Below are 27,858 nucleotides of genomic sequence, written 5' to 3' on the forward strand. Positions count from 1 at the left end.
AATTCTTTGCGACCGGGATAGGTTGGCCGCTCTGGCATAGGAGGCGGCTGAGGAGGCCGTTGTGAATACCGGACCTTAAGCTACGCCTTTCTTCTTCGGAATCGATCGTCATAGATGAGTTTGATAGTGCAATCTAGGTTTAAAAAATACGAAGGCGTCTCGCATGATAATCATAAGCTAAGGTAGCATGCGTGCATTGACATGGGATTGTAGTAGTTGGATAACCCGTCGGCTTTGCAACGCTGATGCAGACAGCGCGCCTATCCAAATGGCGGCGTTTGCATCTGGAGGTTACTTACGAATGGCACCGAAGTTTGAAGTGCGACCTTATAACTTGATTGAACTTGTGGAAATTAAGTCTGCGGCTGTATCGTTATAATTTGTACTTCGACTCAGCAACAGCCTCGTAATAGAGAGAACGATAGCGTTGGGGTTCTTGTAACGAGTGTGGGTGAACCGATCCGTAGACCACTGAGTAGAAGTCAGACGCAGACCTGTGAATCTCAAGAGCACATGGTACAATTCCAACACGAACACATTAGAATATTCTAAACTCCACTTCACCCGGCTTAGTATCGAGGAACTCTCCATGCATGATGCCGTCTACATTTGCACCTCCTTTGAAGTAAAAACCTCCTTCAACCCGCCGTTTTAGGATGATTGGCGAAGGCGCCTTCCAGATCAAGGCCACAACATCGTCGACCTCAACCCCAGCATGCCCAAGACCAAGCATCCCATTCGCTGTCTTGAAAAGTGTTCGGTTTGTGTTTTGATGAGTCAGATGATACCTCCATCTTTGCCCAAACAGCTCTAGAGCCTCGTCATCTATATTTCCGTCTTTGCTGTTGTCGAAGATGAACTTAACCTCTGCGCCGGTTAGGTCGGCGATCTTCACGTCCTGAACCCGCATGACTTTGCGAAGGAGCCCCGGGACTTTGCCTACCGCATCGAAGCCCTCCATGCTCGTACCGGAGCTCCAATCATTGGCGGGCGCGATCATCCGCCAAACGTAGTCTTCCTCGGGGCTAGGCTCCGGTCCGAGTCCTACAAATTCTGCGATTGAAAAGAACCAGTTGTCGGGGTCGTTCATTCGGGGCCACGAGTAGTCATCGGACCGAGTCCACTCGTGGGGTTTCATCACCTCGGTGATTCTATCGACATAACAGCCTCGCTGTAGGATGCTTGGTTTTACGCCTCTCACTACAGAGTACAGTGCCCTTCGGGATTGCCGTCTCGATGCAGTCGCTTTGAATCCTGTACCGTAGCTAATTGGCCACGTCACTAGGCCGTGTCGACCGATCTCTTGCCAGTCCGGAACCCACGTCGGAAGCCTACCGTTTGGGCTTCCCGGAGTGATACAGTCGAGGGTAAAGTTGGGTAATGTCTCGCTCTCGACAGGGTTACTCAGCATGGTTGCCGTGATTTCCACAAACACCTCTTTCCGCGTGATAAAGTAGTCCGCCCGGAGTACGTTCCTTTCGTGGTCTGCAAGCACACCAAGCAGCCCGAAAGCGATGTCTCTCGGATCCGTGGCGGAATAATGAGGCCGCTTTGGCGGTTCTTCCGCGGTCCACAGGATATCTACCAAGTTCACAATCAACCCCTTTTGGTGTTGACGCCGAACTCTCAGAGGTGTCAGATGATTGACACTTAGCGGAATACTTTTGTCGATCATGGAATAGAACGGACTGTTGTAAGGAATTATACTGCGCATCCTCCAGAGTAACTCCACGGTAGCGTCCAGTGCGTCAAGAGAAACACTCTTGCTGCCAGACATTACACAGGTCTTCCGGGCCAGGCAGACTTCTTGTACGATCCAGATGCGCTGCCAGTAGTCTCTAGCCAGGAGGTCGCGGATGCCTTTATTGATGGATGGTGACTTGGGAGCAAGAAAGTCACACAGGGTCTCGTACGCGGCCACTGGGAAGAATGGCAGGTCTTCCACCCCGCGTTCGTATGGAGTTGTGTCCAACCCGGAGTCAACTGGGATTCTTTCTGCCAAATTCGCCGGATCTCCTGGCTCGCGGATGAAAGCATTTGTTCCGATTAACTGACCGAGGTAACTTGCAACGTACCCGTAGAGCATTCTGTCAATTTCGTGGTCCGACCGTAGATCTTCAGGAAGGTACTTGAGGAGTCTCTTTCCTGTCCGAGACAGGAAATCCATGGCCGCGTCACTGTTCTCGGTTCCGGAACCCAGCCACATGTAGACCATGTCAGCGCCGCTATAGATGTCCCGCATAGCGTTGATCTGCCAGCTCTTCTCCTTCAAGTCAGTCTGTTTTATACAGATGGCATCAATCCAGAGCCAAGAGTCTACTGCGTTCATTCGAAGTTGCTTGAGCGCAAGGTGGAGGTTCAACGTGGCGTTGAAAGAGGCGCCCTCGATTTCGATGGCTGTGGTGTTAGTGGCGCTCCCCCACACGTACGAGAGCGCCGCGTATGACAGTCCCGGCTCATCTAGCGAGGCATGTTTGATGTCAAGTGCAATCGTGTTCTTAGCACTGACTTGTCCATCAACCAAGGGGCGAATTTGGACGAGCCTGATTTCTCGCCGATCTTTGTTGAGAGGAGCCTGGGTGAACATGTTTCGCGAGATATGAAGATGTCGCGATAGCGACCATGGAAGAAACGCGTTGGATTACAAATAGTCTGATTTCCGAGCCAAGAGTCGGCGATTCTTGTAAGTTGGAAGGATTTTGGAATGGGCTGAGAAGAATGTGGGGGAAAGGAGCTGAAAGATCCCTGGTGGTTCGCGAAAGGCAGCCTGCACCTTTGAATCACATGAGGCATATTTCATTGGTCGTTCGGCACGAACCAGTGATGTGAAAGCCTGATTTATCACGAAACCCCCTGTTCCTAATACTAAATCGTTTACTGTGAGAAATCTACCCTTGCTAGCCCGGAATCTCAGACAGGATATGAAAGCTTTCGAAGGACGGCATAGATTTCTTCAACAGTCGCTGCCGGAGTCTCAGTATCGCCTTGCTGTTCAGTCTCACCAGTCTCGTCACCATGCTTCTTCTCCACTTCACGCCGCTGCCAGTACTGAGGTCTCGCCTTGCCGCATCTCCTGTGTACCCCACCCCCAAGCCTCTTGAAGAACATGGGATGGCCCTCACCTGTTGGATTATCCGAGTATCCAAATTCTATGGAAGGAAGCCAGATAGGACGGGCCAAAATGTTTCCAGTCTTGTCCCAGCACAAGGGAATGTCCTGCTTTTGCGTCTCCATGCGTGACCAGCAGGCATAGCGACAACGTTGTCTAGCTGGCCATGGCAATGTATCACCGACGAATATCTCTTCGAGTAGCTGCCATATGCGACGTCGTTTGTGTAGACCAGCGGTTACATGGGCTAAATCAGTGTGATAGCCAGCCCCTGCCATAGTCGGTTTGCCTTGAGGGCCAGTGACACTGGGTGTGGCTCTGATAGTGTCAGGTACATCTGGGAGAACACCGTAGTCAACGCTCCGGCTGAGCTGCCGCACCAACAGCTCCCAGTCCCACTCGAAAGACTCACCACCAGGACAGGGCTCAGAATCTTTGGCGTCGACGCAAGCTGGATCAATATCCCACAGCCAGGGAAGAAGACCGCAGGACCCGGCCTTGAGTTGATCCTTCCCTAGTCTCTGGGGCAATAGATGAGAAGACTCGGGAGGCATGTCGCGTCCCATGGCCGCGAAGATGTCATCAAGGATCTCGGTCGGTAGCTTGGAAATATTGTTGGCAAGTTCGGTACCCTTTTTGGTTCGAGTGACGTTGGATCGGCAGGCGCGTAAACTTTGGAGCAGACAGCTCGTCAGTCCCTCGACTTCTAAGGGGCTGCTAGCGAGAGTCTATAGATATCAATGATCAGAGAAGACGAAAAGAGCACAGCATGCACTTACGTAGTATAGATTTGATAGAGTAGAAGCATAAGGGCCAGGCCAATGCAGCCCAGAGAAATCTTCTTCTTCCCAGGTTGGCTCACCAGCCACGGTGGAATGAGGCACACAGTAGTTGTTGCGGCCGAGAGTGTAGTTTGCTTGAGGACGATAACCCCAGCAGCCTCCGCATTTGAAAGCGATGCTCTGCCTCCATCTAAGAGCTGTCCACAAACCACGCAGATCCCGCATATGCGTTAGCGTTGAGGATGCGAATACTCATTCAGCGATGTCCAAGCATTCGGAGTGGACAGCAGCGTAGATCTGGTCATCAAACGAGTACCCCTCGCTCCCTTGAAAGCTGACATGCTGTCGGCTACCGTCAGGGTCAACTCTGAGGAGCTTGGGCCCTTCATTTGCTGCAGCAACATGAACCTCGATATCTGATGCTTGGGATCTCGGCCGAATATCACTTGTGTTTGGTAGATCGTCATATCCTTGCAACTGGTGCATGAGATTTTCTGCGTAGTTTGGAAGGTTCCCAGACTCGTCGTCAGGGTCGCAAAGCAGACGGGCTTCTGTGAGCCATCTGAACATGTCCTCCAAGTTGCCGAAATCCTTCAATTCCGGAGGATTAACGAGTTCGCCAGTTTCAGTGTCCTCTAACAATGGCCCTCTATATAAGGTCCTGTGAATGGACAGGCCGCATATTTGACAGATCCATCGATCTTTGTCCATGCCTCTCGAATCCACGGTCGAGAGACTACCTGGGGTACGATGATCGATATGTTGAGAAGCCCAGGCTGAGGAACTAGCTATGTAAGAGTTAGGAGGAAAAAAGGAGATGCGCCGAACCAAGTATACACAACTCAAGAAATGTGTGTATCGATACACGATGGGAGGTACTGCTCTAGGAGTCGTAGTATCTCTTGGGAGAACTTAGGTCGAATCTTTCAATGTCCATGGCGAGACGTTTTGTGTAGATGGACATTGGAGGGAACAGGCACGAGCGGCCTCAGTTTCCCCACATGTTGTTCTGACTGTGATTCGTGCGCAAAGTAAGAGGCACGTATCCTGACAGCCAACATACTGTTGGAAATACGTAGGCGCCTTTCACCTTGCCATGTTTGTTTGGGGGCTACCGTCATTGTTGGAATGGGGTAAGTGCCCAACACCAACCATAAGGCCTCTGACATCAGCCAGATCCAGCAATCAAGGCTATGTCTAAGATCCATGGATAACCACTAACAAGAACTCTGAAAAGCTGTCAGTGTCTTGTCTGAGAAGGTTTACAAATGCTCCCTGCAATTATAACGCTTGCGGAAGCTTTTAGTGAGATACCAATTGAAGTGGTTCATCTTTGGCCCCCATTCTGGATTGGCTGAGAAAAGACGCTCAACAATGGAGAACTCAGTGGCATTAGTTGTTCAAGCGTAAGTGAGAAACTTCCCTCCAGTACAAAGGAACTGTACTTCATGACTTTCTAAGGAAGTCGAATACAAATGACGCAGATTGGCTTCCAGAAGGAACCCGAGCATGTCTTTGCTTGCATTAGGCTATCGAAGTGAGGAGGCATGACGAGTGAGCGAGTCACTGTCGGGGAATCTTAGTTTGATGCAGGTTTCGTTTGAATGAGACGGAACTCTACGTTCTTGTTATATACTGGAGTTATTATGCATATTTCATCCAATTATGATTTCCTTTTTCGAAGTCCCGGAAGAACTCATTCGATATATACAAAGCCAAGTCGCTGTTTTCCGCACCATCCTGGTACGGCATTGTATGGGTTTGGAGTCGAACTTCTATTAATTATAATCTCAGAAGAATAACATTGTCGCTCTAATCTTTTTATGCACATTGCACTGTTCCATCTTCAGGTGACATGATACTATCAGGTATACTGTACATACGACGGGCGGCGGGGAATCATGAAGTATCCTGTCGATTGATATCACACCTGATTATGACTGCAAGTCGTTGGTGTCCTTTGATCTGTTCGGAACTCAGCCATAAAGGTAACAGTTTGGATCACTGAATGTTTTCTGGGCTATAGTTGATGGCAGCTGAGTTTATTTGGAACCTAACCCTTGAAAAATACCATTGCAAAGCCCTGATGAGCACCCTTAGCAATTCCCTTCAGCTCTTGATGTGCTGAGCAGCCGTTATCATAGTAATCCATGTCTTCTTTTGATGAAAATGTAGAGATAGCCGCAATCGTAAACCCTTGGGCCCTTTGATCAGCAACAGCTAGGCCGGCCTTCACTGAGACGATGTACGGCTTGCCATCCTACAACTAGTAAGCTCAGAGCTCATGATACGGTATCGAAACAGTGCTAGCCAGATGGAGATTGACTCCGTAAACAACAGCCCAGGTTGTTATACTCACTTTCAAGGCCTTTTGGGGCATCTGCTGGTAGAGCGACAATACTTTATTTTGATTCTCCTCGTCTGGAATCTTGAAAAGAGTGATTCTCGTAATTTGTTCAGACATTTTCGTGAAGCTAATGACTTGGGTCTTCTAGAGTATCAAATGCTACGGGGCAATTTGGTGTCGTTGTGTTGTGGTAATTGTCGTGTAATTCGATCAATAGCTGGCGTTAAGACTGAAACTTGGCAGACTCATCTTCCCCCAGATCGACTTTCTTGTCGGGCGTTTTTACACTCGGACAGATAACACAGAAGCCGAGAAACTTCCATTGCCGAAGATCCCTGAACCGCCGGCAGCGGCAGATTCGTGATTGAATGAGGGGGTTGTTTGCATTCCGAGCCGTCGGAACCAAATTTCGGATTCTCGGAACCCACCATTTCGATGGCTGTCAGGGCGATCATGGAAATGTAAATAGAAGCATGTTAATACACGGGATCAACCAAGCTCGAATTACTAAGGTATTCATTCAACAGAATTGCTGGAGACTTTCCACGTCTAATTGCGCAAGATGAAGTCCTGGCTCCCCATCCCACCCCGGTCGCACTTTTCGCTGCTGAACATTCCTTTCGGGGTGATTTCGAGCAAAGATAAGCAATTACACAGGCCCGCTATCGCCATCGGAGAACACATCCTCGACCTTGATGCTTTTGCTACGGGCGGAGGTTTCAGTAAAGCAGCAAATGTGTCTGCCGAGCATGCAAAAACGTTCTCACAGCCCACCCTAAATGCCTTTGCCGAGCTTGGCCGACCGGTGCATCGCGCCGTCCGTTCATACCTCCAGGACATATTTCTCAACGACACACCTCATCCAGACGTGTTGAAGGACAATGAACCCCTCAAAAAGGCAGCTTTGAGGCCCATTTCTGAGGTGTCTATGCACCTCCCGTTCGCCATTGGAGACTACACAGACTTTTTTGCGGGCAGAAACCACGCTCACAACGTCGGTGTCCTGTTCCGTGGACCAGCCAACGCCCTTCAGCCGAATTACAGCCATTTGCCCGTTGCCTACCACGGTCGTGCAAGCTCAGTCGTTGTCTCTGGAACTCCTCTAAGACGGCCTTGGGGGCAGGCGCTGCCGGCCCCTGGCGCAACCGAGCCCGTTTTCCGGCCATGTGCGCGCCTCGACATTGAACTCGAGATGGGCATGTTTATAAGCAAGCCGAACGACCTTGGTAGCCCGGTGTCTGTCAAAGATGCCGACGAGCACATCTTCGGCTACGTCTTGATGAACGACTGGAGTGCAAGAGATATCCAGCAATGGGAATATGTGCCCCTTGGTCCGTTCAACGCGAAGAACTTTGGAACCTCGATCAGCGCCTGGGTCGTGCTTGCGGACGCACTCGAGCCATTCAGAACAAAAGGGCTAGAGAACGAAACCCAACTGCAGAAGTATCTCCAAGAAGATCGGTCTGACAGCGTTCTTGACATCAAGTTAGAAGTAACTCTTGCTCGTAAGTTGGAACCTCCCGACTACCATACACCTATGGCAAATGTGCTGCGTTAGGAAAAAACCAGGCTAATCTAACCACGCTTTTCTACACGATGCAGCTTCAGAAGGCGAGGAAACAACCGTTACTCGCACATCTGCCAAGAATCTTCTCTGGTCCTGGCCGCAGATGGTGGCTCATCACTCAATCTCTGGCTGTAATCTTCGTGCTGGAGACCTTCTCGGATCTGGTACCATTTCAGGGGACCAAGCAGGGACGCAGGGAAGCTTGCTGGAGCAATCTCAAGGAGGCAAAGTCCCAATCAAGCTGAATGGCGGGCAAGAGCGGAAGTTCATCCAAGACGGCGACACGGTAGTTATTCGTGGCTGGGCTGGCGAACAGGATGGTCAATTAGTTGGGTTTGGAGAGTGTGTTGGCCAAATACTGCCTCCAATTGCAATGTAAAAGCAATGAGAGGCCTATGAAAAATTGGCGATTTTAGAGTTACATAGTCAATACATCATGCCATCAAAGTCACATAATACCACAGCTGGGAAGTGCGGATGTTTAAGATGCTATATCTTGCTCATTTTTATCGAACAGTGATGGTCAGGCACAACCAACTGGTATTTTGCAGATTCTAATACTGGATGTATTTTCTTCAAAACTGGTCATCAAGGGAAACTGAACTTCGAAAATTATGGCTGCATGACGAGTCCATTCCGAGAAGGTGGCCAATGAGCTATTGCATCGTTGTTCCCCAACTGCAGACATTTGGCGGGCTTGGGGCTTCCTTCGCGTTATGCAACAGCTGAGTCACTTAGCTGATAGAAGCTCAAGGTCTAGCTGAGATCTGATGTAATCGAATCTCCCCTCTTCTAGATGTCCACGCCCTGAACGTTGCCGTGTTCATGAGCCGCAACTTATTCGGAACCGTTTGTGTTCCGCAGTTCCGAGTGGACGCACGAATTGACTTCAAACACTGCATCTTGCAGTGAAAGTAATTTTCCGTGACAGTTAGTTCCGTAACATTGATTCCATCATGTCTCATTTGCCTTTCCCTTCGGATCACTGCAACGCGGGGTTGGTCGCTTCGACTGCAGCGGTGCTGTCCCAATGTGCGCATCCCAATCACACGTGCCACCCCAAACATGCAGATAACCAAGGCTTCTTATACTACATAAGATTTGCATTCGAGGGAGATGATAAGCGCTGTTTCATACCAAACAATTGAGGCATGCTTTCAAGATACATTCATTGCCTACCTTATCAATCTTCACGACTATAACTGTGTTTCGGGACTACGTTCCTCATCCAGCATACAACCATGCCTGTGACCAATTTCTCCACTGAGGAGAAGTACGAGTATCTCAATGGATTTGGGTCTCTTCATGAGTAAGTTCAGGCTTCTTGAATTAGTACTAGTGCCGAACTCCATTATTTCGTCAACTGGTGTTGACCAACAATCATCTAGATCAGAAGCGATCAAAGGGGCTCTTCCTATCGGTGCCAATTCTCCACAAAAAGCGCCATACGGCTTGTATGCCGAGAAGCTATCCGGCACTGCGTTCACAGCACCTCGTCATGAAAACCTTCAGACTTGGCTTTATCGTATCATTCCAGCGGCCGCACACTCTACGTTCGAGCCGTTGAGGCAGAACAGACCTGACTCCGGAGGCAAACTTCACCAAATCCCGAATCAGTTGCGCTGGGATCCGTTTGACATCAACAATGAGACAGATTGGATCAGCGGCCTTAGACCAGTCGGTGGCGCCGGGGATCCCAGCATGAAGACGGGTCTCGGGATCTTCATTTTTGCTGCTGGTCGAAGCATGGATTCCAACATGGCCATGTACTCTTCTGACGGAGATATGTTGATTGTCCTCCAGCATGGTGTGCTTGACATCAAGACCGAGCTAGGCAACCTGCTAGTTCGTCCCAACGAAATTGCCGTCATTCCACGCGGTATCAGATACCAAGTCAACCTACCTAACGGACCAGTCCGAGGATACATCCTTGAGCTCTACCAAGGTCATTTTGTACTCCCGGAATTAGGCCCTATCGGTTCCAACTGTTTGGCCAACGCACGGGACTTTCAAGTTCCGACGGCAGCCTTTGATGAGGACGCAAGTCAGTGGTCAATTGTCAATAAGTTCAACGGGGATTTCTTTATCGCAACACAGAACCACACGCCATTCGATGTTGTGGCCTGGCATGGACAATATTACCCATACAAGTACGATCTTGGGCGCTTCTCCGTCATAGGCAGCATCTCATTTGACCACCCGGATCCATCCATCTATACGGTTCTCACTGGCCCGTCAGACCACCCAGGCACGGCTGTGGCCGACTTTGTCATCTTCCCGCCTCGTTGGCTTGTGCAGGAAGACACCTTCCGCCCTCCATGGTACCACCGAAACACCATGTCTGAGTTCATGGGCCTCATCTGCGGCGACTATGACGCAAAGACTGGTGGCGGCTTTCAGCCTGCTGGAGCAAGTCTGCATAACGTCATGTCTGCCCATGGCCCTGATGCTAGCACGTTTGAGCGGGCGTCAAATGCCGAGTTGAAGCCGCAGAAGATCGGCGAGGGAAGTATGGCTTTTATGTTTGAGAGTTCTTTGATGATTGGAGTGACGGACTGGGGCTTGGAAACATGTCAGAAGGTTCAGAAAGGATACAGCGAAGATAGTTGGACGGGACTGGTGTCCCACTTCAAAAGGCCAGAGTAATGTGTAGTGTCATAAGCGGGTTGAAATTCGTATCATTAGGGGCAACTAAATATGAAACAGATTGTATCAAGAGGTTGAGTGGACAGCATCCTGCGCCGATACATTGTATAAGGCAAGTGTTTTCAAGCGATATCGTCACTTGTTTGTGCCTTTATTAGTTCGCATGAGCTCTAAGTCTCTTTCCTTCAGAGAAACAGATTGGAAGTTGTTCAACACTAAGATGATGTGATGTATTCACTTACGCTTCGTATAATATTAGCTGAAAGCGCATGGATTTCACCATACTTACAACCAGATAAGGGAGTATATATGGCTAGAATCCAATCTCAATTGAATACACGTATACGTTGGCCAAGGACGTACGGCACTACAGAGGTCTCCAAGCGAATCCTCCAGACGATGCTTTGATAGTAACGCAGAAGGTTGAAACAAATTGGCCGTATAAAAGACAAAAACTCATCACGAGATGACAGCTCCCTGGACCGACCTTGACGCTCAATTATCCCGAACTCCTTCCACAATATCCGATACTACAACTGGAACCTCAAACTTCGCCCGGCCTCGGATGAAATAATAAGCAAGGCCGAAGACTAACCAGCCTGCCATGACAACAGTAGAATAATTCATATTTTGGGCAGTGACCGGTTGCGATGAAGGGAAGGTGCTGAAAATGATGACAACAGTCATCCAAACAAGACTGATCGCATTCAAGACCGGACCCACAACCGGGCCCAACCTGAAAGGTCCGTACTCCTTGCGAGTGAGCTTGCCCCTGCCGACGAACAACATATAAGCAATAGGAATACTGTAGGAAAGATAGATGCCGATAATCGCCATAGATAAGACCGCATTGAAAGCAGTAGTGTTAGCCAAATAGAGAAAGCCGAGAAGAATCTGGGCCACAGTAACAAAGACTATTGAAGTTACTGGGACCTGAAGTTTCTTATTGACGTAACTGAAATGCGAGTCGAATGGAACAGCTCTGTCTCTAGCGAAGGCCCAGAGCGTGCGGGAAGCGGAGGTAATGCCGCCTACTGTTGCAGCAATTGCGATCAAGATCACTAGGAGCGAGAGCACTGTCGCCCCCGCCCGAGATCTAGTGACATCGAGATAAATCTGCATGAAGGGGAAGCCGGTTGGTGTAGTCAAGAGGGAATCCAGTGACCCTGTCGAGAACAGGAGGACTGTGCAGTAAATGAAGCCCATCAGGCCATTTACAGTTACGCTTCCGACCATAGCAATGGGGACATTACGTGGGGCGTTGGGGATCTCCTCGGCCATGTGACAAGCAGCGTCGTACCTTTTATAAACCAAGTCAGCGACCTATTGCGAGACCATAGATGGAAAGATAGTTCATAGGGGAGACTTACCCAAGGAAAGGATACACCGCGCTAATCAAGCCCACGAGCCACGACACACCATCATTCTCCCAGCCACTACTGTTGACAACTTCGGTGAAGACAAAAGACGCGGTGTTTTTGGGAGCCATGACGCCAAGGACCACCAGTATGACTACGAAACCCACAACGTGGAGAATGCCTTAGCGAGGTCAGCGAGAGTTGGCGTAAATGGACTTTAGTTTTATTCCTCTTGTCTTCCTTACCTGAGATCATGTTTGCGTGGGGCAGCATCTTTGATCCCCAGATGTTGAGCGCCGCTGAGTATAGGAGCACAGCCCAGTAGAACAACATGCCCTGCCATCGTGCCGGTATGTAAGAGTCGTCGTTGATGACAATCAAGGACTGGGTCTGCAGGCCAGCTGCAAACGCCGCTGATGCACAGAAGACAATGAGGCCGCCCACGGAGATCCAGCCGGTCGTGAAGGCTGCGAGTGATCGGCTACGAGGGGGACACAAGGCGGCGACCCAATGATACTGACCTACAATGGAGTGATTAGCTTTGAGAAGGTAGGAGCCAGGGTTTTCAGAGAAGCTTACCTCCTGCAGTAGGATAGATGGACGCAATCTCGCCAAGAGATGATGCTATGCACACAGAGCACAGAAAGGAAAGAACACTGAGCAGATTGTCAACCCATGTTCGACGACTTGAAAGTTCTCCACTGCGTGACAGACACAGAATAGAGTGGTTAAATAAACTCACAAGTTGTAGAATAGACATGGCGCACCGCCATTCACGAGTGCTTGAGCAATGACAGTGGAAAGTGCTTCCCATGTTGCCATAAGACATAGGCATAATGCCCCCAAGGTTGTCAAAGAGAATTGCCGCTTCAGCTCCTGCTGGTGACCGAGTTGCGCGAGCCGTTCTTCATCAGAAAGGACAAGATAGCCGGGGATGCTATCAACTACCTTGAGCTGGTCGTCGGTCTTTGATTCGTTCTGGTCCATGATGGAGTTTCGAGCCATTCTGTCTGGATCGCTTCTTGCTGTTGGGTGTTTCCCATTCAACTTTGTTTGCTTTCTTTCTTATTTCTTTTCGAGTCCGGAACACGGAATTGGGGTACCGGACACGGCGGATGCAGAATTTCGAAGAGAAAGGGGATGTGACAGACTGATAGTCACGCGGGTATGTCGGGGATTGGGATTACCCAGCGCGAACTATCAGCACCAGTCTGGCTTTGATGATGCGGCAGCAGCGGCACAATGCCTAGCAGAATAACTATTGCTAATGCTTTGATCTTAACAGGCTCTTGGTGTTTCTAGTTGGATGGAAATCGCGTTCAGGGCTGAGAAATTGGTGACAATGCCCGGTGGCGGCGCTTGACCGTTCTCGTCGAGAAGCGAGATACTGGAGCATGGGCGATTTCCGCATTCCGAGAGAGGGCAGTTGGGGGTTTGGGGGTCACCAAATGCAACACGCCTCACAGACTCAGTAAACAACAATAAGCAGCCCCCTCCGTGATCGACGAGAGGCAAGGTCCTGATGTTGCAGAAGTGTTGGACACCTATGAGGAGTAAGGCAGGTACTTGGTCACCTGATTGGTCATTTGGGATGATGCCGGCCATCCTTGTAGAGAGAATCACCATATCTGCTGAACGTGTCTTTGTTCACTGTCTGACTCCTGGCGAAAGATAAGGAACCGCTGCGATATCTTTACTCTTACCTTTGACACGTCTGTCTGCCGTATCTAGTTGTAGTTGAGAAAATAGGGGAATAAGTCCAAGCCACGTTTGGCATCCGACTTTCAAGCAAGGCAATGCCTGCTCATGCCATATTATCGGGCCTGGAGAGGTCCAGAAGTCCAGGGAAAGGTTCGGGAACGACACTGCTTGCTACTCGGAACCCCATAGCTTCCGCTCGGAACGCACCCCGCATTCTCTGCAAGCCATCCCGACGTTCCGTGCGGGGGTCATACCCTTGGCTGCATCTGCAAAGCGACCTGGGGGTGGGGAACGCGGGGAATTAGTGTACTTCGTAATAAACCAGTTCCGAGAGGTCTGTTTCCAGATGGTGGTTTGCCAGGAAGGACAGTACCGACGGGACCCGGCAGGAAAGCTTCTGATACTCAGAGAGCGGCTCTGAAGCCGGGTAAGCACGGCGAGCTGGGTCTGTCCGTATATCATGGAGGTGGTGGTTAGCTAGCGAGTTCGAGTAATGAATCAGATTTACAACACAATTCATCGTCTACAACACGTTGAAGCACAGAAACATCTCAATTCGACGCCATGGCCATCTCAACTGCCGTCTTTGCTTTGAAGCAAAGAATATTTGACCACGCTCTGCAGTCGACTGCCATCTCAATTCTCCTCCTACCCCTCATCTACGTCATTGCAAATGAATTCATTCGCTCCAAGGCCAGGATAGCAAAACTAGACGGTCCTGGAGGGCTGCCACTCATCGGCAACCTGTGGGATATCCGGGTCAACGCGGCTGAGCAGTACCGTAAATGGGCCAAGAAGTTTGGCTCTGTCTACCAGATCCAACTAGGCAATGTTCCTGTTGTTGTCGTGAACTCTGCTTCTGCGGCCAGGGCTCTCTTCGGACAGAATGCTCAGGCACTCAGTTCTCGCCCAGAGTTTTACACTTTCCACAAGGTATGTAAGCAGATGATGACATAGCATGGTGTTTTAGACCAATATCTTGGCAATGAGGCTGATTGAAGGACTTCAGGTTCTCTCAGATACGGCTGGAACGACCATCGGTACATCTCCCTACAGCGACTCTCTTAAGCGTCGCCGCAAAGGCGCTGCTTCAGCCTTGAACCGACCCTCAGTAGCCACCTATGTGCCGCATCTCGATGTCGAATCGCGAGACTTCATTAAGGAGCTTTACGAATATGGAAAGGCTGGACAGGCTCCCGTTGATCCCATGCCAATGATTCAACGCCTGTCATTGTCCCTTGCCTTGACTTTAAACTGGGGTACTCGCATGAGCAGTCAGAAGGACAACCTCTTCAAGGAGATCACTCACGTCGAAGAGGAGATTAGCCGCTTCCGTTCAACTACGGGCAACCTTCAGGACTACATCCCTCTCCTGCGCATTAACCCCATTAACATGCACTCCGCCAAGGCACGAGAGATGCGCAGCAGGCGCGATGTCTACTTGACCGCCCTGAACAGAGGTCTGGATGAGCGCATGGCGAACGGCACTCACAAGCCCTGTATCCAGGCCAACGTCATCATGGATAAGGATGCGAAGCTGAACCAGGCGGAGCTGACCTCCATCAGCTTGACAATGCTATCAGGAGGACTCGACACCATCACGACCCAGGTGGCTTGGTTCATCGCCATGCTTTCTCAGCGCCCAGACATCCAAGACAAGGCTGCGGCCGCAATTAGAGAATTCTACAGCGAGAAGCAACCTCTCTGCGACGCCGAGGACGACCAACAGTGCAAGTACATCGTGGCCTTGGTGCGAGAATCCTTGAGATACTACACTGTCCTTCGCCTTGCTCTTCCCCGAGCTTCGGTTCGTGATGTTCCTTACGGACAGACCGTCATCCCCAAAGGATCAGTCATCTTCCTCAACGCGTGGGCTTGCAACATGGGTAAGACATATACTTCACCTTGAGCCTCAATTTTCAAGTACTCCACTAACACCCCATAGACTCTGAAGTGTGGACCGACCCCGAGGTCTTCCGCCCCGAGCGGTGGTTCGAGCAACCTGACGCGCCGTTGTTCACATACGGCGTCGGCTACCGCATGTGCGCTGGCTCTTTGTTGGCCAACCGCGAGCTCTACCTCGTCTACATGAGACTTCTCAATAGCTTCAAGATTGAGAAGCACGACGATGTGGACCACCATCCCGTTTCTGGCAACGCCGATCCTACTTCCCTTGTAGCGATGCCTAGGCCGTACAAGGCGAGATTTGTGCCTCGCGATACTAGCACATTGAGTGATGTGCTAAAGGCGACCGAAGAGAAGGTCTAATGGGTGCGCTTTTGGATAGTTGATGGGAGATGGTGTAGATGAAAGTACTTCATGTGAATGGGAGGGGAGGTTAGAGGAGGTGAGCTTGACAGGAAGTTTCCAATTAAACAGGGGATGAATACCAAATGCAAGATTTATTTCAAGATCAAGATATATTTCTACATCCTCGGCACCCTAATTGTGAGCGAAGGATGACTTGACTCAGTTGAGGACGCTTTACCATACGTTAGAAGACCCCGAAATTCCAAGGCTCAACGCTTTCGTTCCTTGCTGTCCTGCTCACTGATAATGCAATCTTGCGACCCATTTTTGCCAGAGGTTGCGACGAGTAGCCGTAATTTTACATTCACAAAGACTTGTGCTGAAAAATGTCCTTGGTCGATTCCATAAGAGCAGTCTAAATCAAACCCCAAAAGTGACGTGAGATCTCCTCCTCTCCAGACAATGGTTGCTGCTGCTCGTTGCCACCCACGCAGTCCTGCATCCCATTTGCCCATATATCCTCCGTCTGCCCAAACGCGTCGAAGAGGAACATCAAGTCGTTGCTGAGAGCAAATGCATCTGGAGCTCCAGCACCGAACTCTGCACTCATACCCGTGGGTTGTACCGATGGCATCGGGGCAAACTCCGAGTCCAAACCAACAGCCGACGTGGGATTTTCTTCCTCAATCACAGTGTCCATGGGGTGAGAAGAACTGGAGATGATGTTCAAAGATTGTTGCGCGCCTGCATCAGCACGTCGGCCACCAGCGATTTCATCACCGCGGAGCCCGATGCGATGAGCTAGGGGCAAGAGACCCCGTATGCTCTTCCAAAGTCTGCGACTGGCTGTTCCCTGGCGAGAGAAACACTTGACGAGCTCCACCGCGGCGAGGAAGCTGTCTCTGCATGGTTCGGCAAATATTCTGGTGCCATGACAGACGGCAAGAAAGATGACCGCCAGAGAACTCAACAGGAAATAGTTGAACGCGCTCTGCTGCCGTTCGTAGATATCGCTCGTTTCGCTCAGATGAACCAAGACGGATATACTATCGATAGCAATATCCACGACAAGACGTGCCTTCTCGACATCAGCTTCGATGCTTGCAGAGCTGATGACATGATGTCGGTGTATCAGAGTTCTTATGTGATTTCCCCGCAGGTACAAGAGGGCTCGTAGCCGGCGGATGGATCGGGGCTGAGCTGTCGGTATACTGCCATGTTGCGGATGTCGTAGTTGAAGATCAGGGGGTATTGAGTTGAGCCAAGTTTGCGCTGTAAAGTCAAGGAATGCAACCGTGTCTTTTGGAATAGACTGAGATGGTGCGCTGAATGGAGGCAGAGCGTCCCATGCCTTGGAGCATAAACGCCCGTAACCTATCAAACAACGAAGGTACTGGAAATCTTCAGACTGGAACTCAGGTTAGCGAAGTAGCTTCTTACGAGATTGTAGGGTTACTCACTGGCTCAGGCAAGTTTGGATCGATATCTCGGTCAAACAGGGCAAATGATAGACTGGTTCCGAAACTCCAGCGACGATCCAATACATAAACGCACCAGAACACCCGCACTGCTAGACTCCGCGTCTTTGGGTCTGGAAAATTGTCTGTGAGACTCAGATTCTGATGTAAGCCCATCTCCAGAGATGCTCGCGCTGCGATGCCAATGTTTCTCCATGCGAGTAACTCCTCGTCTGAGAAGAAGTAGTAGATACTCTTTCATAGTGTCAGCCGCTTCGACTACCAAAACCACGGGTCTGTCGGACTTACAATCATAGCCATTATTTGAATGACTTTGAGGTCAGCCTCCGCATCGAGCGTAAGCTGGTAGATCAGATGTTTGACAGGTTCAACCAGCTTGCTGCTTGATAAGTTCTTGCCATGCGCCTCGACCACCATGCTTATGGCTATAGCTACTTTTGCGAGTATGACATCTTTGATGTCTACACTTCCGCCTGTCATGGCGCCAGGTGCCATGCAATCTGTATTTGCTTCCACGTACGCACGAATATCTGCTGCTTTCGAAATCATCTCACGCGTGTCGATAAAGGGGTAGACTATCTCAACCTCTTCCTCAAAAACTTCAAGAAGTCTCACGAATTCCTCAAGTGGCATAGTGAGAAGGATATCTGTTCCAGGTGCCCACTGCGGGGGTTCAGATTGTTCGGGGGTCGGGTATCGGGTCGGTGCAAGAGACTCGCTGACCGCTGCCGTGACCGGATCCTGGGCTGAGATCCCCATCCTCGTTAATGACGTTTCGGCAACCTTGAGACTAAACGCTGATCTGGTGGGTCCCACAAATTGTGGTTGCTTCGGTTCTTGTTCTCCCTGTACAGAAGAGTTGTCGTGAAGAGACATTTGTTGCTGGGATCCTGGGGAAGCTGACATTCCCTGACGGCTCTTGTCAGAGGCCAGCTTTCCTACGGTATTTGCGAGGGTAGCCACCTGCTCTCTGAGCATGGAGAGCTCGCTCCGGAGATCAGTACTTGGCTGGCTGTTGGGTGCGAATTAGCACTTAAAACAAGGCATTTCAAGCATACTTGAACAAGAGGGCGTACTGACCTATTTTGCCTCGACTTTCTCCTACTTCTGACCCTTTCCCTGACACCAGTCGCGCCATCTTGCGAAGGAGCTGGGCCGAAGGTGCATGAAACGCCGCCTGACATGCATCTCTGGCATTCTTCCTCATTTTCTAATCTGATGCACTTGAGTTTCCGTTTCTTGCACTCGGTGCTATTTCATGATGAGCTTCCACTTATGAAATTCTGAGACTTGGTTTCACTCACCAAGCAGCGGCTGCATATTTGGCACGCTTAGACCTCGTGGGATGTGTCGAGCCAGCCACCGACCTCCTGCGCGCCCCCGATGTTGCCGTGGGAGACTGCGCTTCTTCATTACCTGACAGGTCAAAGTCCTCGTCTTCTACTGTCATCTTGAAGAGTCTGTGGAGTGCGAGACGAGTCGCAGAAACGACAGAATATCTGGCCAGGAGGTTGGCCACCGTTAGAGTTCAAAGAAGTTGCGCTGCACCGCGACTCGACAGGCTGGGGAAGAGTGGGGGTTAAGTACGAAGTGTGCTACCCCCGAATACCGACTGGGATCCGGCCTCCGGCACATTTCCCCGCATGTGCTACCCGCACCCGCCTTGCTTCGTGGGGTTTGATGAGCCACCAATATTGCAGCAATTACTCAGTGACATCCTCCGTCTGTTGTGCGCGACTCCAGAGACTTTGGAGACTTAGGAAATTTTGTTTTTCAATGAGAATAATTGAATAGGCGTGTATGAATTGGACAGCGAGTTTGGGCTGAGGGGCTCACAGTTACTTTACACTGTTGCACACCACAATACTTACTCCAGTGGTTTCACTCACCTATCGAGCTGCCACGGAACGGTTCCGAAGTCATAAGCTGCAGGCTACCAATCGCATTTGGTCTTGGTTCTTCACAACGACGCAATTTCTATAACTTCAGGACTTCAAGCCACAATTGAGATATCACGTAAATTCCTCAACACTGTGATCAGCTATATTGAGCTCAATTGAGTAAACTCAAAGCGTGTCGCAAGAAAGGAAAATCGAGCAATGTCTAGTCTAATCCCATCAACAGGTCAAGATTACCTGATCCAAAAAGCCGATTTCAATGTCGCTAATCGAGTCTCATACTCGGAACTTCTGTGGCCCACGTTTAGAAAAGGACGCAGTAATAATAGATAAGTGAAACTCTTAAATTGAGCGTCAGAGGGGGCCAGGAAATGAAAGCACATTTTAGCCTGCACTATCTAGTGTCTTCAGGGCATTGAATCATCTGAAATGCAACGCACGCCTCAGATTTGTTACAAAGGCGGTGGATTTCTACCTGGCGTGAAGATGCATCCTCTTGGGGAGGAAGAAGTTGTAACAAACCACAGAAGTATTGACCGTCCTGGAACGAATTGAAACATAAAAGCTATGCAATTGATGAAGAGCCTCAACATAGCTGCCTGGGATTAGACTGACTTGAGGATTATAGAATAAGAGACACCACATCTGTAGCGCAGAGCCTGCAAGTAGCGCCATATCATCCAACGACCACGACACCTGTCCTAATTGTTCCCTCTCCAGCACAAACCGTGCCAAGTCTTCAGGTGATGAGAAAATCTACGTCTGACTCAGGGTTCTGGTCCCCTCGTAATACTGTACTTGTTGTCGTAGATCTTGCGTTGTTCAAGTTCGGCCACCGTGAGTAGATTATCGCCTTTCCCACCGTTAAAAGTGTAGAGAAGACAGCCGACTTGGGTTGCACCGCCAACGCCGCCGTTGTTGCCTGAACATTGCGCAAGATTAGCTCAGTGCCAGATATTGTAGCGATTGATTTCGACTTTGCTCGTTTGCTTAAGAAGGTTGAAATCCAATGGCGTCGTAGCCTGAGTTGACTTACACTTCTTGAAATTGTCATTCATGATGGATGCACAGGACGGCTTTCCGTCCTTGCTAAGCAAAGGATCATCGACCCTCTGCGCACCGAACGCGGTTCTGCAGCCAGCCACCCACTGAACGTAAAAGTCGTAGTTGATTTTCCAGCTATCCTTCCACCTGTAGCGCGACCTGAAAACAACCGGATAATGGTTCTCCGCCGGGTCATGGTACGTCGTGAAGATCCGTTTGCCCTGGTCGCTGGCGCAGAAACTCAACGAAGCTTCCCATTGCATGCTGGGGTTGATATCGGCGTGGCCCGGGAAGTCGGCTTCGTCGTGACATTGGACGTCGTGGGCTGCCCAGGGCTGTTTCTCTCTTCCTTGCTCATCGAGAGATCTCGGATCAATGGTCGTATCAATTGGGACTGCGTGGGCTGTGGCTAGGCCTACGGCAAGGGCACAGATGATCAGGGGGAGAGTAGAGCCGTACATTGTGTTATTACGTGCAAAAGGGTGTACCGATTCGAGGGATTAAAACATGGAAGAGAGCGTGTTCTCGATGAAGCATGAAACTAAGACTGATTCCAATGGGTCGTGAGTCTTGTTTATGAGTTTTTCCTCTGCCCATCTAGATGACTGGCTCAGTGGTAGCACGAAAAGATCGTACAAAGGAAAATGGGACCAGAGTCATCAGACCACTCTGCTGCCAGTGTTATTCAGAAACTGTTTGCAAAGACGCCGCGGCGAGGTCGGTGCTCACGATCATTGAATACCACAAAGAGACAAAGAGCTCAATTGGTCGCATCAACCGGTTTTGGCACTTAAAGATCAGAAGTTCCCATCTTCTTCGCTCCCTCGAATCTCAGCCGCCGTAATGGATCTCGTATCGAGCAAGCAATCATGGAATGATAACGCTCGGGAGTCGGGACATCTATAAGTGTGACCTCGAGCACAAGTTCAAGAAGTAATAACAAGCATTCAACCTTCGAATACGAGATCGTATTGTGTTTGTAGTGATGTGATAGCCCCATCAGAACTAAGGCATTGTTTCTCTCAACTTCCTGGCATGGCACAGGTATGCAAGCAACCATTTCTGCGCCTCCCAGTACTTAGTGCGAATTCAGTTCCGGAGTTGTCTCTTGCGATGATGTTGGTCTTTGTTGCAGTTTATTTACGTTAGGTACACAGGGAGTCGCTGGTTGCCTTGAAGGGACGTGTGATCATCGCAATACCAACATCTACTTACTGGATCGCAAGGCTCTACGTTGCAAGTACCAACGAATGGCTTCAAAAACAGCAAACCCGGCAATAACCAACAACCAACATTGGTTTTCTCAGAATTCCTCCATTCCGTCTGTTTGGATCAAAGCCCGGGTCATACACCTCGAGCACCTGATGACAGGCGGTCAAATCTGCGTTCAAAGCTCCCAGATCAGCCCCTGCCAAGGGACCGAATCGCATCCATGCCGATCGATCATCCGTTCTTTGGGCCCATGAGTCCACCCTCTGCTTCTAGGTCTAAGAACGACGGTCTAGGCAGAATGCTGCAGTTACATCAGCCCAATGGGGAGAATGGAGCTGAAGCGACGGAAGCCGCGCGGAACGAGGAGACGTTCACGCTGTTCCCGTCCCGCATACCCATGCGTCTGTAGACTGACCATGTGCAGCCACGCGAGATGCACATGTGCATGGATGCAACAGAACGAACAGGCATCTAGTGCGAATCATTGCGAGTTGCTGATCAGGAGAGGAAGCTACCTACAGAGTACAGAGTACAACAGTTCCTGAGCGGCTCAAGTCGGGAAGACTCCAATGTGGACTATGTCAAATGCCACTCGCTGATATTTACCATGCACAAGCACGAGTACGCAAACCGGTCGAGTAAGCCCGAGTCCTGTAAGAAGAGTGAATTCTTTAGAATCTTTTGGATTTGAAGACAACATTTTGCGCACAGAAAATTCTGGGAAACGTAGACTGATCACGTCTTGCCGTTCTCATCTATCGTCATCGACCAGCTTTCTTCGTCTGGTCAACGCGTGGACCGGCGGGAGAATTGCTGTTTTGGAGAGCTGCTAGACTCTTGGCTTTGATCAGGTATTCTGCCCACCTCGGCACGCTCGACTGTCATGAAGACAACGAGCACTAACGTCAATTTCGGGAGGTTGCATTCCCTCATTGTTAGCTGGCTCAAGAGGACTCCAACAACAGACCCGAGGGAAAGGAACCCGGATGGACCAACGCAACAATTGGAGACTGAAGTCTTGGCTGATAGGGTATGATTGTGAATACGAAAGTGCCTTCGAAAACAAAACGAGAATCATGGATGTTGGATGACTTGTGGAGGTGGAGACATCGAATCGGCTGCAGGCCTGGTGATGTTGGTCCAAAGTAACGGTTCTGGTCTCCTGCCATTTCAAGTCTAGCGAGGCTTGGACAGTTAAAGCGGGGGAGATAGTGAGGATGTCGGGTCAGTCATTATTAACTGAGCAAGAAGTTGCCCTCTTCAATTGCAGGGAAGCAGCTCAATAGAAGCAATCGGGGCAGTAGCACGCTAGCAGCAGCAGTAGTCGACTGCATGGAAAATAGTCAAGGCTCAAATGCGAAGAGATCATATTCTGACCCGTTCTGACAGCTTGTTTGACTGTCTCGCAGGTATTCTTAGTCAGAACAGTGGGTAAAGTCTTCCTCGTCTGTGCGCTTCAGCTATCGATTCAGTCATTCTTATTCAGACTCTGTCGATTCAACCCAACGCTCCCTAGCCTCGTTTCCAGCCCGTCACTCCGTGCAGCTATCAGACGGGTAAACATTGCATTGCTGACCCGATTCCGCGTAAGAAAATGGCAATACTGGAAGGAGGTGAGGCAAAAGAGCCGATGGAAGCCAATTCGGAGGTGGAGATTTGGGGAACCATTCACACTGGGGCTTGATACGATCCCTGTTGACTTTGCAGATGCAGGCGCCAGGAGGTACCTGAAGGGGAAATAAACTCTTTTAACTTTTAGATAGAGTTCGGGTGTCGTCGCTTATTCCCACCGAGCTTCTATCCGTAGACGGCAGTCGACGATCAAAAGAAAGTCAATACGGGTTACCTCTGACTAACACTTTGGCGCGCTTCCTGGTAATCTCCTACACCCTGTGACCTAGACATTTTGTCTCGAAAGCCGTTCTACGACAGGGAAATCATCGCGCCCCATGTCAGGAAAAGAAACGCCGTCGACGGCTAGCTCTGACCTTCCATCGTATCCAACTTCTGTGCTGAACAAGGCAGCCTGGGAGACAAGACGGACCGGCCGCTTGTTTGCTTGGCAGTTGCCTATCAATATGTCCCTGTCCAACCAATAGGTACTGACGTCCTGTTTGATTCAGGTACTTGGCCCACTGCTATCAGCCTTGGCACCGATGCATCGCGCACCGAAAGAACTTTTGCTGCCGCGAGCCTCATCACCGCTTTCAGTCTTGTGCCGGCCTGCGCTCCGTGAAGGGAGAGTCTTCGGACGCCTCGGCCACCCAGGGGCTCCACGCGGGAGCGGTCATCATGGGATTGATGGGGTGAGGTTGCGTGCAGTTGAGCATGCCCCCAGACCTCAACTTATCCGTAGATCCGGAGTGGAAGCTCAATATTGGTCGCAACGAAACAGTCAGTCATGACATTGGCGATTCAACTTGAGTCTGACTGCACTCAATCCCTCCGTTTGGTGAGAACTGCTACTTGCAAGACTAGCACGCGTGGGATGGAAAGACTCCTATCTCGGGATGACCAAGGGACAACTTGCGACATTTATTACGCAGACAAGTGATCGCGTACCTCGTATACGCTGCCAGCTTCGAAGGACATCAACAGATCAGAATGAAGCGGCCCAAGGAAAAGGAGGCTATCCCGGACAAGTGGACTTCCAAGTCCCGCTATGCCTGCGCCGTGACTGCGAAGCTTCCCCGGACCGTTGTCCGCCAAGGCCATACTAATCCCGGGACCTGCCCTTTCGGGATCCCCGCCAAGAGCCTCCAAGAACACTCCAGCGGGTGGCCAATTGAGCAGAACTGTCGCCTGGAATTACTCGTTAATTATCGCTCACTGCTACGTCTGTGGATAGTTGGGTACCTCACTTGTACGGAGTGCTCCCCACTATGCGATGTTACCCTGCCGCCGTTTGTGACTGGCCGGCAACCGTTGCTGTTATTTGCACCGCCCGTCTGTCTTGCATCCGGCAACATGGCCTAGTACATGTTGCGGTGCAGTGAGCCTGGCATGTCTTGGTCGCATCCGACTTTCCCATGGTTGCAATTCCACGAGGAACATTTGCTGAACCAACTCACGTCCCCCTGGTACTGCCGAGACAATGCCCAGATCGATGGACTCCAGCAGTCCCAGGCGCGAGCAGGCATCCCGACATGACTGCATATCAAGCTTCCATGACAGGAAATAATGACTAGCAGACACAATTGGTACTTTGGTTACTATGGTCCGTCCATACTAATGGGTCAGGATATAAATCCAGAACCATGCCCACCTCTCATCGAAACGGTTTGCCTTGATCTCCAAGGGAATCTAGCCTCCAATCCACCTCCCTCGCTCATCTCAGTCCAACCCTCCCTTTCAATACGCAAAACACGTTCAGAGTGTTTGCATTGGACATCAGACACCATGGTTCGCGCTTCATCCTACCTCGGCTCCCTTGCCGTCCTCGCCGCCTCGGCGATGGCCAAGGAGATCCAGATGAACGATGCCATTTCAGCTGAGTTCTACGATTCTGGCAAGGTCCACGAACAGGTCATTGCTGCTAAGAAGGTAAGCTCAAAACCTCGATGATCACCACAGGCAATGTCACTGACGAAAGACGCCAGGCCGAGTTCGCTCGCCAGAGAGAAGCTGGTGCCTACAACAGTGAGGTCTGGCCCGAGCTGGGTTACACCCCCTGTGTAAACGGTTGGGCCGAGGCTGTCGTTGGAGACAGGAACAACACCTTCAGGTGTCACAACGTAAGTTCCCACCAGAAACATGGCTCCTGCCGCGACGCTCGAGTAACACATTCTAGGCCGACTTGTACTCCTTTGTCAGCCACGCTGCCCTCGGTGGTCCCCTTGCTGAGGGCTCTTCCTCGTGGGGATGGACCAACGACGATGGTCGTGAGTTCGTCGCCATCGGCCAGTATGAGGGTACCGCTTTCGCCGAGATCCTCTCGGACGGCAAGCTCGTCTACCTCGGCCGCTTGCCCCAATACTCGGCGCCCTCCGAGTGGCGCGAGATTCGCTCCTACAAGCACTACATGGTCATTGGCTCCGAGGCCGTTGGTCACGGCATTCAGATCTTCGACATGAAGAAGCTCTTGAACATTGACCCCGCCAACCCCGTTGTCTTTGACGCCAAGGCTGACTTGACCGGTCACTTCAACGCCCTCCTGCCCCTGGGCCGTGCTCACAACGTTGTCATCAACGAGGAGCTCAACTACGGTGTCGCCGTTGGTGCCGCGCCCCGTACCGACCCTCTTTGCGCCGCCGGTCTGAACTTCTTCGACCTGACGGACCCCTCTAACCCCGTCTCTCTGGGTTGCGCCAAGGACGATGGATACGTCCACGACGCTCAGTGCTTGGTCTACCGTGGGCCCGATAAGCGCTACCAGGGCCGTGACATCTGCTACGGCTACAACGAGGATACTCTCACCATCTACGACGTTACCGACAAGGCCAACGTCACTAACATCATCTCCCGCATCTCGTACGAGGGTGCTTCCTACACTCACCAGGGTTGGGTCCTTGATGTGAACAACCAGGAGTTCCTTGTCCTCGACGACGAGCTTGATGAGGTATGTTAAATTGCATCATACTAAATATCAGCAAAAGCTAAACTTTGATCCTACAGGTTCGTGGCAACGGCCCTGGCGGAGACGGATACCCCGTCACTTTCATCTGGGACATCAGAGACCTTGAGAACCCCAAGCAGACCGGAGGTGCGTATCACAAACAACCTATCCCAGGGCACAACGGAAGACTAACAATACTACAGAGTTCAAGCACCCCACCAAGGCCATCGACCACAACCAGTACGTCATCGACAACTACATCTACCAATCCCACTACGGCGCCGGCCTCCGCGTCCTCGACGGCACCTCCATCCCCACCGACCCCACCGGCGCCGGCGTCTGCGAGGCCGCCTACTTCGACATCTACCCCGAGGACGACGACTTCGAGGGCGGCGGCTACGTCGGCTTCGTCGGCACCTGGTCCTCGTACGCCTACTTCCCCTCGGGCTACATCTTCATCAACACCATCGAGCGCGGCGCCTTCGTTGTCAAGCTGACCGGCAAGGACTGCCCCAAGGCCCCCGTCTGCAACGCCGACAACTGCCTGCGCTCGTTCCGCGCCACTTCCGTCCCTGGCCGTCTCGAGGAGTCGCAGGCTTTCTGCAAGTCGTTCCTGAGCAAGCCTGTCAAGGATGCTAGCGTTCTTCCCGCGCACGCGGTGCAAAACTGCGCCAAGGAGGATAAGGTTGCTCAGGCTAGCAGTGCTTGCGCCTGCTTGCCTGCTGCCACCCCCGCTCCTTGAAGCTGGATAATGAAACGGGAGGAGAGACATGAAAACGTTGGATGATAATGCGTGATGCGACGTAAATGATTCTTAGTACCTAGTTTACCCTCTCAGTTGGTTGCCCACGACTCGTGGCTTCTGAGAGTTTGTTAGCAACAATTGATGAATACATCAACCTGACCTCACACGATATTGAAGTATGCATGCCGTCCGTGAAGCCACAGAACCGGACCCAACTTGGAGATTCGTGTATCCAGATGTGGTATATTAGTGGTCGAATTGATGCAGTTGTTGCAATGCTACTTCGGGAATCATCTCTCTGGATGTCTCAAGAAGTGATTGTCGACTAGGTATCAACCCATATCCGTCAAGCGTAAGAACCCGACCAATACTGTCCCGAAACCATGTGCCGGGCTCGTGGACCTCAACAGTAAGAACTCCCAACCCATAACTTCCCTCAACCTTCAAACTTTTTATCTTCTCCATGTCTTTTCTGACTAAGTACCTAAGTCTCAACATGTTGTCCATCTCCCAAGCCGGCGATATGATTATCATTCCCGCCTATACACCAGATAGCGAGTGCGGGAAGATTAAGTTGCAACGTACTCAATCTTATAGAAGCAGAACTGGCAGTTACTATGTTGTCGAAATCAGGGCGCAGATTCAAGATGACGCGGATGAGCTTCTCTGTGTTACAGACTGCTTCTGTTCAGACAAATCCAATGAAATCTTTATCAAAAGCTTAGTAGATTTAAAGGAAGATGATGGTTAATACCCGTGCTGCAATGAATATGACAGAATGCACGGAGTCTGAGCTACGGCACGTCCCATTTCTAGACCACTCGGTGATGACGGTTGACAGCCACTTACAAAGCGGGCGGCAAAACAGTTCTGGAAAAGGCCGCTTATTTCTTCTTGACGACAACTTGACAAGTTCTATCAGGTAATTTATTTGAACTTCTGATTACTGTAGCGACCATGCCCAGATTGTGTTTCCTCCCCAACATTAATTCGTACCTCAGCTTGATGATGTATACAAAGTTGTCAACGTAGCCGCGCATGTAAGATGCCCCTATCAACTTACACGACCATCGGCAGCAAGTAAGAGCAAAACTACTGATTTAGCTATAACAAATGAGGAAAATAATCAATTAGGCCCCACATCCCCAGGAGTTCTTCGCGTTTAA

General features: G+C 50.6%; 11 protein-coding genes across 11 annotated transcripts; 4 read left to right on the forward strand and 7 right to left on the reverse strand.

Annotated features, from left to right (window-relative positions):
* Positions 1-538: 538 nt before the first annotated feature.
* Positions 539-2,587, reverse strand: CTAM01_11226 (uncharacterized protein; the record flags this gene model as incomplete). The annotated part of the gene is made up of 1 exon (XM_060527237.1): positions 539-2,587. One exon carries the CDS (start codon positions 2,585-2,587, stop codon positions 539-541), a length of 2,049 nt encoding a protein of 682 aa, XP_060378091.1.
* Positions 2,588-2,910: 323 nt separating this feature from the next.
* Positions 2,911-4,116, reverse strand: CTAM01_11227 (uncharacterized protein; the record flags this gene model as incomplete). The annotated part of the gene is made up of 2 exons (XM_060527238.1): positions 2,911-3,837; positions 3,889-4,116. 2 exons carry the CDS (start codon positions 4,114-4,116, stop codon positions 2,911-2,913), a joined length of 1,155 nt encoding a protein of 384 aa, XP_060378092.1.
* Positions 4,117-5,944: 1,828 nt separating this feature from the next.
* CTAM01_11228 (stress responsive A/B barrel domain-containing protein) lies at positions 5,945-6,355 on the reverse strand (the record flags this gene model as incomplete). Its single annotated transcript, XM_060527239.1, has 2 exons — positions 5,945-6,151; positions 6,251-6,355. 2 exons carry the CDS (start codon positions 6,353-6,355, stop codon positions 5,945-5,947), a joined length of 312 nt encoding a protein of 103 aa, XP_060378093.1.
* A 445-nt stretch (positions 6,356-6,800) lies between these two features.
* On the forward strand, positions 6,801-8,184 carry CTAM01_11229 (fumarylacetoacetase; the record flags this gene model as incomplete). Its single annotated transcript, XM_060527240.1, has 2 exons — positions 6,801-7,743; positions 7,841-8,184. 2 exons carry the CDS (start codon positions 6,801-6,803, stop codon positions 8,182-8,184), a joined length of 1,287 nt encoding a protein of 428 aa, XP_060378094.1.
* An 862-nt stretch (positions 8,185-9,046) lies between these two features.
* On the forward strand, positions 9,047-10,451 carry CTAM01_11230 (homogentisate 1,2-dioxygenase; the record flags this gene model as incomplete). The annotated part of the gene is made up of 2 exons (XM_060527241.1): positions 9,047-9,114; positions 9,194-10,451. 2 exons carry the CDS (start codon positions 9,047-9,049, stop codon positions 10,449-10,451), a joined length of 1,326 nt encoding a protein of 441 aa, XP_060378095.1.
* A 495-nt stretch (positions 10,452-10,946) lies between these two features.
* CTAM01_11231 (amino acid permease) lies at positions 10,947-12,814 on the reverse strand (the record flags this gene model as incomplete). Its single annotated transcript, XM_060527242.1, has 5 exons — positions 10,947-11,751; positions 11,822-11,990; positions 12,055-12,330; positions 12,389-12,465; positions 12,552-12,814. The coding sequence occupies 5 exons, from the start codon at positions 12,812-12,814 to the stop codon at positions 10,947-10,949; spliced, it is 1,590 nt and encodes a 529-aa protein (XP_060378096.1).
* A 1,260-nt stretch (positions 12,815-14,074) lies between these two features.
* CTAM01_11232 (cytochrome P450) lies at positions 14,075-15,778 on the forward strand (the record flags this gene model as incomplete). Its single annotated transcript, XM_060527243.1, has 3 exons — positions 14,075-14,443; positions 14,520-15,396; positions 15,456-15,778. 3 exons carry the CDS (start codon positions 14,075-14,077, stop codon positions 15,776-15,778), a joined length of 1,569 nt encoding a protein of 522 aa, XP_060378097.1.
* Positions 15,779-16,175: 397 nt separating this feature from the next.
* CTAM01_11233 (fungal specific transcription factor) lies at positions 16,176-18,688 on the reverse strand (the record flags this gene model as incomplete). Its single annotated transcript, XM_060527244.1, has 5 exons — positions 16,176-17,168; positions 17,221-17,472; positions 17,527-18,250; positions 18,319-18,489; positions 18,543-18,688. 5 exons carry the CDS (start codon positions 18,686-18,688, stop codon positions 16,176-16,178), a joined length of 2,286 nt encoding a protein of 761 aa, XP_060378098.1.
* A 1,215-nt stretch (positions 18,689-19,903) lies between these two features.
* CTAM01_11234 (uncharacterized protein) lies at positions 19,904-20,641 on the reverse strand (the record flags this gene model as incomplete). Its single annotated transcript, XM_060527245.1, has 2 exons — positions 19,904-20,058; positions 20,173-20,641. The coding sequence occupies 2 exons, from the start codon at positions 20,639-20,641 to the stop codon at positions 19,904-19,906; spliced, it is 624 nt and encodes a 207-aa protein (XP_060378099.1).
* A 1,063-nt stretch (positions 20,642-21,704) lies between these two features.
* Positions 21,705-21,863, reverse strand: CTAM01_11235 (uncharacterized protein; the record flags this gene model as incomplete). Its single annotated transcript, XM_060527246.1, has 1 exon — positions 21,705-21,863. The coding sequence occupies one exon, from the start codon at positions 21,861-21,863 to the stop codon at positions 21,705-21,707; it is 159 nt and encodes a 52-aa protein (XP_060378100.1).
* A 2,928-nt stretch (positions 21,864-24,791) lies between these two features.
* Positions 24,792-26,689, forward strand: CTAM01_11236 (uncharacterized protein; the record flags this gene model as incomplete). The annotated part of the gene is made up of 5 exons (XM_060527247.1): positions 24,792-24,935; positions 24,992-25,126; positions 25,183-25,950; positions 26,007-26,094; positions 26,151-26,689. 5 exons carry the CDS (start codon positions 24,792-24,794, stop codon positions 26,687-26,689), a joined length of 1,674 nt encoding a protein of 557 aa, XP_060378101.1.
* Positions 26,690-27,858: the final 1,169 nt, after the last annotated feature.

Source organism: Colletotrichum tamarilloi, assembly GCF_030869305.1.
Source record: "Colletotrichum tamarilloi strain Tom-12 chromosome Unknown Scaffold_59.1, whole genome shotgun sequence".
In the NCBI taxonomy this organism is placed as follows: Eukaryota; Fungi; Ascomycota; class Sordariomycetes; order Glomerellales; family Glomerellaceae; genus Colletotrichum; species Colletotrichum tamarilloi.